The following is a 17,101-nucleotide window of genomic DNA, read 5'->3' on the forward strand; positions in this document are numbered from 1 at the left end:
TATCAATATTCTTTATTTTTAAGAACAAAGCATTTATATATAATGTAAGTATACATAAAATAAATTAAATTTATCAAAATATTTGTTTTATATGTTTATCAAAATATTTAATAAGATTTATCTAATCTAATAAATTTATCAGAATTATTGTTATCATAAAGATTTCCTTCCCGCTATCTGGCAGCCATCTTACAGCCTATCCCTATTAAACATCTTTCCGGCATAAAAGGTTATAAGTTCCAGGCCGGCAAGCAACTATAGCGATTGCGCGAATCTTATATAGTTGGAACCGGTGAAGGTGTAAGCGTTGTCAGTCGACTACGTGTGTCGGAAAAAGCAACATCGTATTAAGCGCAACATTGTGCTTTCGACAAATTGTGACTTAAATTGGTTTTTTTTTAGTAAGGTATCATATGATATCAAATTATTTATTAATGCAGCTTGTTCTTCTAGCTGATTCATGAAAATATAATTGTAAGTATATTATTTGTTACGCTTTCCATTTATTCAAGTATTAACCAATGCCCTATACATAATATTATAATTTATTATATACGATTAATATCTGAAAAATTCTGAATTGTTTCTAATATACATTTAAAATTTGTTTTTCGATCATAAATTTATCGTTGAAACGTCTAGACATTCAATCACCGTTATGTGAGTAACTTCGTGACTCTAGTCGATTGACCGTGCCCATTAAATGAACTCGTTTAATAAATCATCACGACTAACAATATATCTAATTTTTCGAATGTTATTTATTAATGAATCAAAACCTTTTCTTTGCAACGCGCGAATGATTTCAAAACTAAGAACTTTCAACTGGTAAAAAAAATTCAATCGTGATCAATCGCCTGAAATGCGGAGCGAGTTAATTTCCGGCTCGACGAACACTGTCAAACTCTTATGGTTTGGTAACTAGCCTTGATGCGTAACACCTCAATTACATCATTATTAGTCTGACAGCGTGCTAAAATTGTTGCGCTGTCGGTATTCATATACTTCAAAAGAATTTATTTAAATGTACTGTGATTCGTGTGTACATTAATGTTCGTCTGTCCAGACGCTCGTAGTACGCCCGATTAATCGATAAACCGACCGGCGTTTCCCATAAAAACCTACCCGGCAAATTGACACAGTGAGATAATTTGTTACACAAGGTCAGTTCATTAATCGACATTAATAAAGTGATACGTAAACATAGAAAAAGATAACAATTCAAATGATTTAATCGATTAATATGGTATTCTATAGTATGTAATTGCAAGATGTTCTTTATTATACAAGTTACTTAGTTATTAATGCAATTGCTCTTCAGTTTCGTGAAATTTAATAATTCTATTAAAATTAATTAATGATACATAGAATATAATTATGGAATATAATTGATTCATATAGAATTATAATTAATTCAGAACTATTAATTCATACTACTTCATTACGAATATTAACAAAATATACTAATCTTTTTCAATAACCATTAAACATTATAATTAAAAAGAAAACGTTTATAAACGTATAATTTAGAATAAGTCTCTTGATTTTTTATTAATATAAACTCCATAAAATTCATTCGTAAAAATTTCTTTGTTTTTTTTTTTTTTTTTTTTTTAAATTAATAATAGCATCCTTTTGAATTCTTCGAAAATTTTATACCTAAAGTTTTATATTTTACATTTTTGATACGTCAAGTATCAAGTACAAGTATTATGGATAAATTTTGTATTATTTAGAATTTAAAATAAAAAATAATCATATTATATCTTGAAACATGAGCATACTGTCGAGCGATAAAAAATATAATTATTAATATAATTAAAAATATACTTACATGATTATTATATCAATTTGCACAATAATTATTATTATTAATTATGTATGAAATACATAAATATAAATTATGATTTATTTCTTATTTCTATTTTCAATTTTTTCCCTTTGTTTATAAAATTCATATTCATATAAAAGAATAAAAACAGAATTTATTATTTTTAAAATGATTTTCTAATATAAATTTTGTTTATTTAAATTTTGTTTATTTAAATTTTGTTTATTTATATATTATTTTTAATATATTTTTTCTATTTTTTCTAGGTATAAATATATTAATGATTAATTTAAAAATTTATATATTTTTAAACATATATTATCATAAAAAAATTATAATGTTACAATGTATATGATTATGTATAATAATTAGTTTTTTGTTTTATATATATTAATTTTATACTTTTTTTTATTTTCTTTCAGCTTTTTTTTTTTAGTTCAATATTCAATTTAAATTATATTTATTAGAATATAATAATTCAAATATATAATATCTAATATCTATATATTTAATTTTTTGTAGATAAATGTCAACTAAACACAAAAATCAGAATAAAATGAAGACTCAAAGACAAGTATTGAATGCAATTCATCGGCTAATTGAATTCATAGCCAGATTGATATACATGTTTATTGCATTTTTAAAAGGTCCTGCAGAATCTCAACCACCTATAAAGGATTTAATACTTTTACACAGTGCAACTACTTTAGCTTTTAAAATTCGAAATAGACAGGTAAATTTGATTTTATCTTCTAATAATTAAATTTAAAAAAATTAAATTTGATTATAAACTATAGAATAAATTATAGATATTTCTGAAATAATATATTAAAACTAAAACTAATCACAATTTATGTTTATTTATATTTATATGTATCAATAAATATTTATACATTAAAACTTATATTTGCAGTTAATGTCAGAAGAAATAGTACAATCTTACATAGATAGGATAAGAGAAATTCAGCCAGTGTTAAATTGTATGGTGGAGGATCGCTTTGAAGATGCTCTCAAGGAAGCAAAAATGTGTGATGAATTTTTGAAATCTCAAAATGCTCCATCTCCTCAAATATTAGCTGAAAAGAAACCTTTCTTTGGTGTACCTTTTACTACAAAAGTAATTTTTATTTATTATATTTTATAAAATATAACAAATATATCTTATAATAGCATCTTAAATATTAATATATATATAACTTAAATTTTTTCTATTTTCTAGGATTGCATTGGAGTTGCTAACATGAAACAAACAGCTGGTTTAACTGTTCGTAAGAATATTGTTTCCAAATATGATGCAGAAGTGATTAGATTAATGAGAGATGCTGGGGCTATCCCTCTAGCAACCACAAATGTATCAGAATTAGCCATGTGGTGGGAAACTTCCAATTGTTTATATGGAACTACGAAAAATCCTTATAATACTAGACATATTGTTGGTGGATCTTCTGGTGGTGAAGGTTGTATACAAGCAGCAGCTGGTTCACCATTAGGAATAGGATCGGATATTGGTGGCTCTATTCGTATACCGAGTTATTTTAATGGAATTTTCGGACATAAACCTTCTACAGGAATAGTTTCAAATGATGGTCAATATCCGAGTGCACAAAGTGAAGATCAAAAACGATTGCTCGCAATTGGCCCTATGTGCAGATATGCACAAGATTTATCGCCTATTTTAAAGATTCTGGCAGATAAAAATGCGGATATATTACATTTAAATGAAAAAGTAGATATCTCGAAACTCAAGGTATAAATCATTTGCTTAAATTGTTATGAATAATTATATGTAATATATAAGTGTTTATTTTAATTTAGTTCTATTATATGGAAGATGACGGAGGTCAACTCTTAACATCCCCAGTTGAACTAGAAATAAAAGAAGCAATGAGAAAAGTGATTCGATATCTAGAAAAAGCTTACAAAGTCAAAGTGACTAAACTCAATATTAGAAAACTGAAAAAGAGTACTGCATTATGGATGGCAAATATGAGTTGTAAAGATGAGAAAGATTTCACGTATGAATTATCAAATAGAAATGGTCATATAAATTTATGGTGGGAATTTTTGAAATGGACAATGTTTATGAGTAATCATACATTAATAGCTCTTCTTACTGCTACGTTTGAAAGATTTGCGGTGAAGCATGGAAGCGACCAACACACTAAACTGATACAAGAAAGTAGGGAACTTTATCGAGAATTTCAGGTATAATCTCAAAAATAATTATTTACATTTATGAACTATAAAAATGATGTCTTACAAACTGTTGATGCAATATTATATACATTGATAAGTACTTGTAATATAACTCATCAGGATTGGAATTGGCTCCTACCTTCTTCGTCTTCTTTTCTTACTATTGCATTGCGGAACAATACTCTTTATTAAAATGGACGTAATATCTTTCTCGAGTCGTATCGTGCAAACTGGTCAGAATACTAGTTCTCTATTTTACGGTATCACGAGTTACTTCTAATAAGTAGTAAAAAAAATATTGCTCTGCATGTAGAATGAAATTTTTTTCCATTCGAATAGCAAAGAGCTATATTATTTTTTTAAATCTCTTTTGACCTTGTAGTTGCGTTAACGAGGCAAGAAAACGAGTGATTGAAGTTGCAGCATGTACCCATAAATATTCAAATTTTTTTCCTTTTTCTTAAATATTATATATATTCTAATCTAATATTTTTTTAATAGGATATTTTAGGTGAAGATGGTGTATTTCTATTTCCAACACATCCAACTGCAGCGCCATTACATCATGAACCGCTGGTAAAAGCATTCAACTTTTCATACACTGCTATTATTAATGTATTGGGCTTGCCTGCTACTGCTTGCCCCTTAGGTTTAAATAAACAAGGACTTCCTATCGGTATACAGGTATGATATTAATAAGTTTAGAAGTTTATTTATTAATTTATTCATTATATTTATTAAAATAAGAATTTTAATATAATAATATAAGAATAATATAAGAATATAAATTATATTCATTATAGATTGTTGGTGGCCTACATCAAGATCGTTTAACTATAGCTGTTGCTGAAGAGTTAGAACGAGGTTTTGGAGGCTGGGTACCTCCAGTTATCGTAGCTTGATATATTTATTCTTTGGACAATAATTTAATGCGTAATATGGTACATAAATTTTTTTTACCATACTCTGCCATTATTATTTTTCGAAAACTAATTTACACCTGATTAATTCATACCAGAAAAAAAGTACAAACTCATATTCAAAAAATAGATATTGACGTTTTAAATATTTTAGGAAGAATTGAAAAGGAACTGATTATACGTATATACGTAATATGATAAATATAAAAATTTTCGTATCGATTCATAATCGATTATGAACTAAATTTTGTTAAATGCGTGAATTATACGTATATATACATATATATATTGGATATATATATTGAGATATGCGTATATTTGTATTTATAAATTGATGTTAAAAAATTCATTTTTCTAACAAAAATCATGTTGAAAGAAGTAATAACATTTGTACATAAGTAAACTACTACACTGTATTTAATTACCGTTTTTATATACCTCATTATAGATCTCTACATAGGATTTTCTATTTTCATACGAATTGAGAGAGAGAGAGAGAGAGAGAGAGAGAGAGAGAGAGAGAGAAAGAAAGAATGAATGAATAAATGATAGAAAAAGAAAAACGAATTATGTACATGGTAGTAGGGTGCTTTCAGTAATGTGATAAAGTATTAAAAATTTTATGTTTATAATGTGTATTAATGTTAATGTCGTATACATATATATTTTATACTAAACAAATAAATTTTTATTCTATTATTCTATCATAATTTTTCTTTTACCAATGACTGATTATATATATATATATATATATATATATATATATATATATATATACAATTTTTATAATAAATTAAAATTTTCTATTTTACAATTTATTGATTTATAATGTAAATTTGTATTTACATTATTATAATTGTAAATTTGAATTTTTATTATAATAATATTGCTCTTATTATAAAATAAAACTAAGGAAAATAATCCGAATATTAAAATATTATTTTATTTAAAAATACATTATTAAAAGAACTAAAAAAATATTTATGACGCAATTTCTATCACACTTAAAATTCTAAGTACATAATACGCTTTTTTGAGTATGTAATACGAAATGAGAGATCTTTGATTTTACGATAAAACTTTTCTTTTTTGTTATCAATAAATAATAATTTAATACATATATACAATTCTAACAATCGTTGTACAAATACTTTTAAAAAATATGTAATATTTGTATGAATTTCATATGTGCAACAATATTTTTTGTTTATGTGTGTTTCATGGATAATGATAAAATGATTGAAAAAATTACGCAGATAAATATATCATAAATTTAAATTCGCAATGTTGTTATAATACTTGTTATAAATTATTTAAAACTATATGTAAATATGTCTATTATGTCTATATTATATTCTACATAAATAGAAAGAGGAACATAAATTTCTAGCAATGTTCTTTTTACTTTTGTTATAAATATGTAGCATATATGTATTTTTTTTAACACTTTAACAAAATAATAACAATAATAATAATAATAATAATAATAATAATAATAATAATAATAATAATAATAATAATAATAATAATAATGGTTAAAAGCTTTTATAAAAAGAAATTTAATTATATCTTATAATAAAAATTAATAAAAAAAAAGTCAGAATTTAGTAATTGAATTTTTCAATTTTCTAATATCCAAATAATATATTGATTCCAATTATTACAAAATCTTATATTTATAAAAAGAGATAAAAGCCTCATTAATATTCATATACTTATTAAAATGATATATATCACAATATATTTCTTAAAACTTACAAAATATAAGTACTAGATTTTACCGATCTAATTCTAGATCTAAGCCTATAACGCGACAACATTTGCTTTAATTATATTTAAGATCAAAATGTCAAGACTTTTTACGTAATATTTAATTAATTTGTTTTAGCCTAAGAGATCGAGAAAACTAATATTACGTTATGAGATTTGTTTCTTCTGAAAGAGTTTCGATTTTACCTGAATCAATTAATGCATTCTCTGATTTGTTATCCAATGAATTATCTTTACTATCATCACTGTCAAGCCTATTTGAGATATCGTATTCATTTAAATTTTTTTCAGATTGAGATTTTAATAAGTTATCCTTTACATCTTTATAGTGTTCCGTTTTATCATCAAAATAATTTATATTATCATTACTTAACATTTTATCTTTATTCTTAAAATAAGAATTCTCATCTTCCTTTATCATTCTGTTATTTTCTTTTCTTTCCGCATATCCATTAGTGCGATTAATTAGATTCAGTTCTACATTAGTTCCTTCGGTTTTCTTTGAGGTTTGATTTTTTGTAGAATTACTGAAAGGATTGAAAAATCGCCTTCCATTTTCTCTATTCGTACCATTGTTCGATTTTATAGAGTCTGCCTCATTTCTTTTGTGACTCTCTATGTTTCCGGACTCGAATGTTTTATCGCAAAATTGCTCTACATTTTCAGCCTGTTCTTTTTCTTTCTTTATCGCAGCCAGTTCAGCTTCTTTCATTGCCGAATGAATAACTGGTTCAGCCCATAATCCTGGATTAAATGCAGGGCCTGTGCCACCTAGTTCCGCTGGCAAAATATCAGTGGGCAGGTGTTCATGTAGAGTGCTCAAATTGTTTCCATGTAAATAGATCTGAAAATATTAAATAGATATACTTTAATAACATCATAAATTTCATAAAAAAAAAATTAATCTTATTCTTAAAAAATTATTGTTAGAAAATAATATATTGAAATTCTTTAGAATTAAAAAAAAATACTTTTTAAACAAAATTATATATTTGTTTTGTGTAAACATCCGATTTTAGATAATTTAAAATTGTTATTATCTTCTTGTCAATATTTAATTTCCGATATCTATAAGCTCAATGTAATACTATTTTAATTTCTGTTCAAGTGATTATATATACAATTATAAATATCGCAATGAGAAATAGTATTTTATATATATATATATATATATATATATATATATATATATATAATTTGTATAACAATTTGCATATATAAAATGTTTTAATTCAATTAAATTATTTCAACAATAATCACATATTTTAATCATTTTTAATATGTATGATTATGTTATACATCAAAATTATTATATTATTATCAAAGATTTTCTTAATCAATTTTTAAATATTTTAATTCTCAGCAATTTCTTTTACCTTATTTCGAGTTTTTTCGTCTAAGAAAGGTTTTACAAGAGCCAATGTAGCTTGAACGTAAAGCGGCGCTGATAAGAAATGTATAGCTTTGAATCTAGCCGGAAATCGTCCCCGAAGAGCAGCTATTAGGTTTCGCAATGCTGCTGCACCTAAGGCACCGCCCTGTCGTAAAGAGAATCCGCTCCAATCTACCACTGCCACGAAACCGGATTGCTAGAAAAGCAATGAAACATTCAAAATTGTAGATTAAAAATGATTGTTTAAATAATTTCATTTTGCATTTTTTCAAATTTTTTATGTAATATAAATTTAAATTTAAAATTAATCATACATTATACCTGATTTCTTGGATCTTGTATAAGTATTTCTAGAACTAAAAAAATAGCTCGTTGGACTGATAATGCTGGTACTGCGATTGGATCCCATTGTGAAGCTAAAATAACAAGTACGCATCTTCCTTTTCTAAAAATTAATTTAAAAATATAAGTACAAAAGTAAAAAAAATTAATAAAGAAATAGATTATTATTCTTAAAAATTATACAAAAACACTAATTTCTTATAAATGTTAATTTGATGAAAAAAAAGTTCTAGGATTTGTTAAATAGAACAAAATAAATTTTAAATTGATACCTATCGCGTGCAGGAAGTACACCTGGTATTCCCGCCCGAAGTGCGCGTTGTAAAGCTGGATCTCTAGCCGTGAGATTACCGAAGATATCCTGTCGATGTGCTACTTGCGCTTGATAAGCAGCTATCAGGGCAGCTGCTTGTTCTGTGCGATATTTCCGGGCCAACAGGAAACGCGTAATATATTCATCCGTGCAATGCTTCAAGTCTAGGAGCAAAGAGACGGGTCATTGTAATGCTTCACGTGAAAAACTAAATGGCAGGAAGCCGCTTGATCCGGAAATTCGAGAATCGATGTATGGAAAACGAATCAGTCTAGTCAAAGTTTAATTCATTTGCACGAAATGGAATCATTGATTTACTATTGTTAACGGTACAAATTGAATAACGATGATAACGATGATAATGAATTTAATTATATAAAGAATTTTTTGATATATGAATCTCTCAAAGAATTATAAACATTCAAATAAATATATATATTTTCTTTACAATATACTTTTATGAAATAATATTGATTATTCTTGATACATTAATGTTGCATTTTCAATTTATTAATTTTTATCAAAAATTTTAATAAACAACTACGAATAATGATGAAAATTTCAACCGTTACGAATTCTTACCTACATCCGGCATTTCACGTAATATTGCTCGAACAGTCTTAATAGCCAGTTTCTTGTCACGTTTGTCAAATCTAGCTTCCTCTTCATAAATACTCCGTGCAAGTGCCGAACTCATATGACCTCTTGTAGTATCCCACATGTATTCACAATACTCAGACATTTTGCAAATCTTTTCTTTTCTGCTTCACCACAAATCTAAAGTAATTAATTATAATTAAATTGAAAAAAAAATTATTGTATTTCATTGATTTTAGATAAAATTTAAATCTTATCGATATATGAATATTTGCAATATATTTCATAAATCAAAAAATATATTTCAAGATATAAAAATAAATATAAAATATAGTATAAAATATAGTATATATCAGTAATAAATAATGATATATGAAGTATTCTGTAAATCAAGAAAATAAAACAGACACTCCTTCAAAATAAATAAAATATCTTATAAATGAAATTTATTTCTATGATACATATAATATTTATTTCTATGATCCTTAATAAAAATAATCAATCAATATTAACAACATCAAATATTCGATATTTTATTTTTTCCTTAAACTTTCTTCATGTTATCATTCTTTGTACAATTGAATTGAATTGAATTAAAAAAATGAATTATGAGTAATTAATTAGTAAGATATCAAACAAGAATTTGCTACAATAAGAATGACTCATTTCTGGAGAGGAGAAGCAGACACATCTTGCACATTGATAACTGAGATTAGTTTGCATAACTATTTATCAGGACTTTTACTTCAATCTTATATTTATATTTCGTAAAATGTATATAATCTTATAGTATATATTTTATGAAATCGTTTATGAACGATTAATCTTTTCAAATTTACAATTTGTAATAAGAATCTGTCATTCTCGATTATGAATCTATTTTTTCAAAATATAATTCATTTTTTTAACAAATAATCACACTCAATATAATATTTTAGATAAACTTTGAAATATATATGTCAATAAATATCTTTATTAAAGATAGAAAAAGATTTTGAATATATTAATTTTTTTTATTATCATTTTATCGAAATAAAAAAGTTTTAACAAATTTTTTATAACTCGTTATAATCTGTTGGAAACAAAATTGTGTTTTTAAGATTATGCTGCACTTATTAATTATTGAGCAAATTGTAATTAAGTATAAGGATTTATTAATAGAACTAGTAAAACTGAAGAAATTCAAAGGAATTCATACAGACATCGTTAAGGTTATCGTTATAGATTGCATTGAACATAGTATTGTTTTTGGCATAATGTACTTGATACTATATACTCATGTACACCATTTTGTCATATGACATTTTTCTGGAAGCCATATGTTAAATTCATATAAACTATATTATTAAAAGAATTATAATATTGTAGAACAAATGTATACATTCAGCCATAGTAAAAATTGTGACTCGATAAACAAAAATATAATAAATCATAAACTATATTTTTCGTTTAAGAACTTACATATATGTAAAATATTTTCAAAAATTTTTGAAAACACTGCAATAAAAATCACACTCCTTTTGTGTTGTTTTACAACTGTTGTCTTATCACTATTAAAATTATTCACTGTTACACAAAATTTCAATTTTGATTTTCGCAAAGAAAAAAATTATATTTTGTTATGAATTATTTTAAAAATACTTCAAGATTAATTTATCATGGTATCAAGAATATATATTTAATTTAAATTTGTAAATAAGAGAGACAAAAAACTTGTACATCGGAACCTCGTTGCTCGAACGGTCACGAGCGAACGGTGCGCAATGAAGTCGCCTGTTGCGATTCGCTCGAAAGTGTTAGAGCATTGAGAAACAAAGGAGCGAGTGAGACTCTCAAGGAGAGAAGTTTGTAGAATTGGAGAAAGAAGGAAAAGAATTGCCTGTGGTATAACGATGGATTTAAGACGCATCAGATCGGTTCAAATGCGTGACTTAAGTTTCATAGAAACTTAAAAATTCAAAATAGTTTAATTTTTTATTATTTTTAATAAATCAAATATTATATTTCGGCAAAATATCTTAGGATATTCAACATTCTTAAAATTTTTATATTTTTTATATTCATTTATGATTATTTTTTCTAACAATTTAAATTTTAAATACGATTTAAATGAAATTTATATAGAATATAATTAATAAAAAGAATCATAAAAAAAATGATAGTATTATTATTTCGTCGAAATAAAAGAAAAAAATAAAGATACAAGAAGTTAAAGGGAAACAAAAATAAGTACAATCAAATATAAAAAAGACTGATACAGCCAGAAAGAAAAAATAAAAAATTGCGCTAAAATTGAATAGAAAAAAAAGAGTGAAGAACTAGAGAGAGATGAACAGAGATAGAAAAGAAAAAAGTAACATGCGGGGGAGAGACCAAATATTAACAAGGAAGGAAAAGGACTATCGCGAAAGTTGCAGTAAAAAAGATAGAGAGAAAGACGGACGAAGCCGGTTACCAGTACGGCTGACTCACTGATCGTTCTTGTTGCGCTATCAAGTAAAACCGTTCTCCAAAAAATATGAACGACAAGTAAAATATGTAGAAAGCACAAATGGAAAAATAAAATTATATAATTCTATATTTTTTAATAAAAAATCTAATAATGCATTTTTATATGAATAAAGAAGTTCTTATATACTTTTATATTTGTAAAGTTTCTTTATTATCAATAATAAAATTTTGTTTTTAATTATTATTTTGAATGTAGAATGCAATAATTGAAAAATAATTTTAATAATTCAAAACTTATTTATCAGCAGACAATATTACAAATTTTAAACATAAATCTATTTTCTTATTACCTGTGTTTAAGATTGGTTATTGACTTAAAAAATATTAATTGAATAAATGTCTTGTTTTTATCGATTTAGTCAAACATATTTCAGAAATTTTTTCTTTGATGCATTATTACAAAAAAAATTAAATCTTTAATTTAAATCTTTAATCTCTTAAATAATCTCTTTAATTTAAAATTAAATCTCGTAAAAAAAAAAGTATTTTACTTTAAAAATAAAAAAACAACAATTTCATTTTAATATGCAAAATTACAAGTCACAGTTCACATCTGGAATAATTTATAGCATCATGTACTTATGTAAATTATAAATGTAATTCTTATATACTTATGTAATTAAAATATCTTCTGTTGTAAACATTTGTCCAATCATTTTGTTCTTTATAAATATATTTTACTAGATAGATATTATGAAATCATTATTTATTACGATATATAAAGCAACAATTTTTATAATCTCATAAAATAAACAAATTTCCATTCTTTAGACTATCACAATGAGTCATAATTTAAAAGCGTGAAATTGCAAATTACATCATATTAATATTTATAATGATTGGTAATTATAAAATATATTAATGCAAGAATTCATATTAAAAAAAAAATATATAAAAAAATATCAGTACGGAATATTAGTACGCCCTTTAGTAACATATTTGGTAGAATGATTAGTATATCCGATAAAGGAAGATTTTGTTTTATGGCGCGAAACCATTCAATTCTTTCACCGATCGATTCTGTCAAGGACGACAACCAATGATATTATACTTTAAATCAAACACAATCTAAGGTTATGAAAAAATTGTGTTACAATATTAAATTTATAATTAAATGTAAAAAAAAGCGTGAATTTTTAAATATTATATAAAATGTAAATAATCATTTTAAATATATTTCTTACAAAATATGAATAATTAGAAAAATATTATGATTATATTATATGTTACCTGTCAATTATTTAATCTGATTCAATATAAATTGAGAATATTATATTATATAAAATTATATAATTATATAGATGATAAAAGAATATAATTAAGAGTAGAAATTAAATAAAGTTTAGAAATTCGATATATCATATGTCATATTCAATTGAGTTCAATACTCAAAACGATTTACTCACGCTTGAAAGAGTTCCTAATGGCATTCAACTTTAAAATCACTTAAGTATATAAATAGAATATATATTCAAAGTATACAACACGCACATTATATTAATCTTCTTTTCTTTTAAATTCAAAGTAAAATTATCAATGTAAAAAATAATAATTTTTTATAAATTCATTGTTTTATCCTTAATATTGATAAAAATTTATGAACATGAATAACATATAATTCATAATATATAAATTCAAATTTTTAAATTAATAATTAAACAAATAATATATTTCAATAGATCATTGCAAAATCCATTTAATAAACAGTTTTAAAACTATGACACATATACTGATTTTTTTTGCGGTGCACCGTGTGCTTGTCTGCACTCGAAGGACGAAAACAGATCTGTCGGATAACACCGCCATATATTACGCAACATAACGGTAGAACTATAGTAAAGAAGAAGATAGAAATTACCGGTTTCTTTTGGCGTTGTAAAACGTGGCCTAATTTCTCAAGATTTTGATATTTTAATATAATCATATTTTAATATTAATGTCCAGTTTTAACAAAATTATTTTGAAATAATTTGAAAATTATTTTAATATTAAAAATTTATTTATGATATAAAAAATTTTTGTATTAAAAGATATTAATTTTTATATTATATCGTGAATAATGATTTTATATTATATGAATATATCAAATATATCAAAATATATATTATATAATATATCAAAATATAGAATTATTAAATAATTTTTTTTTTTGATTGAAGAAAAATATCAAATCAATTCAAATAAAATAAAAAAAAAGTAATATTTTACTATAATTATGTTGTTAGAAAAAGGATGGGATCATAAGATAGAAAAATCTGGATTATTACCTATTACATAATTCAGATTTATTAATTGATATCAAAAGTTATTCTCAAATAATATAAAAAAAAATTTAATTATGTATAATTCAATACAATTTTAAGATTCGAAAAAATTAAAAATTATTAGCAAAAATCAAAATAAATTTTTTTGAATTATTAAAAATTTAAAATTGAATTATGCTATAATAAAAAGCATAAAAAAAAAATTATATATATTTTTTCTTCTGTATTTTCTACTTCTAAAACTATAAATACTTATAATATATAGTTACCTATTTACTGTACGTCAATAGTATAGTTTCTTACAACTTTAACCATGTTAAATTCAATAGACACATTGAACTTAACCACTACATCAAATGAATAAAAAAATATGTTAACATTTATACGTAAGATATATGAGTAATTTTTTGAAATATAAAGTATAAAAAATAATATTTTTATATAAACCAAAGTAAATATTGCAGCTTCGGCGCGAAACTGTTTGTTCGAAACTATTAGCATAGACTAGATATAGAATAGATTTAACATTCAATGCATTTTTTTGTTCCATACCTCGGAAGTATTAGAACCTTATCATTTTAATGTCATTTTCAACCTTACCGATACAATTCAGAATAATATTACAACATTATTAATTGTTGAAAATTGAAATATTGAATATAAAATCACAAATAAAAAAAAATATTCTATAAATTCTAAAAATTTATAATTCTATACATTTGTATTATAAAATATTTTATAGTTGTATATACAATTATATTTTATATATGATTCATATCAATTTTGAAAAAGATAATTAGAAGAGAATTTCACATTATTATGTACATTTTTTTAATTATAAAATCTTAAAAAGATGCTATTAATGAGAATTATAAAAAATTTTTATTTTGAAATTATTCGATAAAATATTTTTAAAAATTTTTAAAAATATATATTACTTATAATTTATTTATCATTTTATTAAATGTTTTCATATAATTTATTTTAAAATATAAAATTTTTTAATAGAATGTTTCAAAATTTTTTTTCTTGTTATCAACTCAGATTTTTATTTGTTTAAATAATTGTTGCCGAACGATATCTTGCAATAAATATATGGATTATGTATTACAATATATATATGTTTTAAAATTATCATCGTAAAATATAATCGTAAAGTATAAATAAGGAAAACAAACAATAGGAAAATAAATAAAAGGAGAAAGATAAAATAAAAAATTGACTTTCAGTATCATTTTTTAAAGATATTTTTTAAAAATATTTTTTCAAAAACAGAATAATATATAGTAAGAATTTTAGATCAGCACCATCTCTTGAATAGTTTTAGAAATATAATTATTTAAAGCAATATCTTTGATACTCAAGAGAGGACGCTAATAATCTTACTCTATCTAATTCTTATTAATTCTACTCTATCATTCTATCCTCCTCTAATTATTTGTCTTTATATTAATTTTATTTTCGGTATTCTGAAAATAGTATTGATTCTTATATTTTTATCCTATTTTTTTATTCTTCTTTCAATTGCAAAATTTAAGTATATAAAAATGATTTTGACTTATTATTTTCTTTGTTTATATAAATATATATCTATTGATAAAAAATCTAAAACAAATAATAAACAAATCTTATTCAATCCAATTTTTAAGTATTAAAAATATATATCTTATGTAAATATAAATTATATATTTATTTTTATATATTTATATTTATATTATATTTTATTATATTTTATTTTTATGTACAAAATATATTTTATATTTTATAGATATATATATATATTATATGTATATTATAATATGTATAATTTTGATAGAATTCAATAGAACTCAAAAGTTTCTTGCGAATACTTTGAAAATTAAAATCAACTATTTATTATAAGTAAAAAAAAAAAAAATTAAAATATTGATTTATAGTATAAATTAATATCTATAATAAAACAAATAAAGTTATTACAATTATTTAATATGTAAGATAATATAAGATAATATGTAAGATAATATAAGATAATATGTAATAAAATTGATAATGATGAATCTAATTTGAAAACCATTTTAAACTGAAAAATCCTCGATTAATCCTTGATAGGGATCGATATTGATTTATAATTAAAAAAATACATATATATCATAATATATCATAATCACATTATGTAACTAATGATATACAAAAAAATTGTTACATAAAAAGAAAAATTAAAATATAAGATAAAAATTTTTTATTTTATCTTTACTCTAATTATACATTATTAATAACTTACTAATAACTTTACTAATACTAATTACTAACAATTATTTATGTAAATATAATTTTATAAAATTATTTAATAAATCAAATTAACTTTAAAATATATAATACTAATATAATTTTTTCAAATTTCTTCAGATTAAAAAGATAATAATGTTTATATTTAAACGAGATATATTATGAAATACATATTTGCATGTTTTTTGATTATTTATTTATATTTATTTAACGTCATTTGATAAGATAATTTATTTTAAAAAAATATAAAATTTTTTTTTAAAGTCTATCATTGAATTTTATAACACATTAAAAATTTTATTTATTCAAATAAGTCTGATAATTTAAATTAACTCAATTAAATTAACAAGATATAATATAGACAAATAATAAAGATATAATAAAATCAAAACAAAATGAACTTTGTCGTATTAAACATTCATTAAAAAAAAAAAGAAATTCAAAATTTATATTAAGTTGCTTATAAAAATAAATCTTTTTATTATCTATATTTTATATGTTATATATTATAGAACTTTGAAACAATTTATTTTTTACAATTTGTTTTTTAAAAATAGAATAATATGGAATATTAAAAGTTAATATGAATTTAATTTAAATCAAATAAGTTTGAATATTTAGAATCTTTTTTTCATCTTTTCACCTTGCAATATAAATACTATGGATAAAAATATGATTAATTGATATTAAATGATCTTT

The 17,101-nt window shown here is 22.8% G+C and overlaps 2 protein-coding genes across 6 annotated transcripts; one reads left to right on the plus strand and one right to left on the minus strand.

Annotated features, from left to right (window-relative positions):
- Positions 1–232: 232 nt before the first annotated feature.
- On the plus strand, positions 233–5,576 carry LOC408742 (fatty-acid amide hydrolase 2-B). 3 transcript variants are annotated; one of them, XR_409808.3, is made up of 8 exons: positions 233–474; positions 1,067–1,163; positions 2,354–2,564; positions 2,745–2,948; positions 3,051–3,578; positions 3,647–4,036; positions 4,148–4,287; positions 4,529–4,662. XR_409808.3 is itself a non-coding variant. In XM_006563907.3 (8 exons), the coding sequence occupies exons 3-8, from the start codon at positions 2,358–2,360 to the stop codon at positions 4,927–4,929; spliced, it is 1,611 nt and encodes a 536-aa protein (XP_006563970.2). In that variant the 5' UTR covers positions 237–474; positions 1,067–1,163; positions 2,354–2,357; the 3' UTR covers positions 4,930–5,576. The 3 variants fall into 3 exon arrangements, 2 of the variants coding, with proteins under 2 accessions (XP_392277.4, XP_006563970.2); XM_006563907.3 differs by lacking the exon at positions 4,148–4,287 and adding an exon at positions 4,831–5,576 and having other exon boundaries at positions 237–474; positions 4,529–4,711; XM_392277.7 differs by lacking the exons at positions 1,067–1,163; positions 4,148–4,287 and adding an exon at positions 4,831–5,576 and having other exon boundaries at positions 4,529–4,711.
- Positions 5,577–6,617: 1,041 nt separating this feature from the next.
- On the minus strand, positions 6,618–14,630 carry LOC413490 (clavesin-2). Of its 3 annotated transcripts, none has more exons than XM_006563909.3 (6): positions 14,407–14,630; positions 9,348–9,542; positions 8,725–8,929; positions 8,432–8,555; positions 8,094–8,306; positions 6,618–7,561 (listed from the first exon to the last, which is right to left on the minus strand). In XM_006563909.3, exons 2-6 carry the CDS (start codon positions 9,505–9,507, stop codon positions 6,860–6,862), a joined length of 1,404 nt encoding a protein of 467 aa, XP_006563972.1. In that variant the 5' UTR covers positions 9,508–9,542; positions 14,407–14,630; the 3' UTR covers positions 6,618–6,859. The 3 variants fall into 3 exon arrangements, with proteins under 3 accessions (XP_006563972.1, XP_006563971.1, XP_396934.4); XM_006563908.3 differs by lacking the exon at positions 14,407–14,630 and adding an exon at positions 13,280–13,420; XM_396934.7 differs by lacking the exon at positions 14,407–14,630 and adding an exon at positions 10,824–11,292 and having other exon boundaries at positions 6,619–7,561.
- Between the last annotated feature and the right edge of the window lie 2,471 nt (positions 14,631–17,101).

The sequence above is a fragment of the Apis mellifera genome, linkage group LG3 (genome assembly GCF_003254395.2).
Source record: "Apis mellifera strain DH4 linkage group LG3, Amel_HAv3.1, whole genome shotgun sequence".
NCBI lineage: Eukaryota > Metazoa > Arthropoda > Insecta > Hymenoptera > Apidae > Apis > Apis mellifera.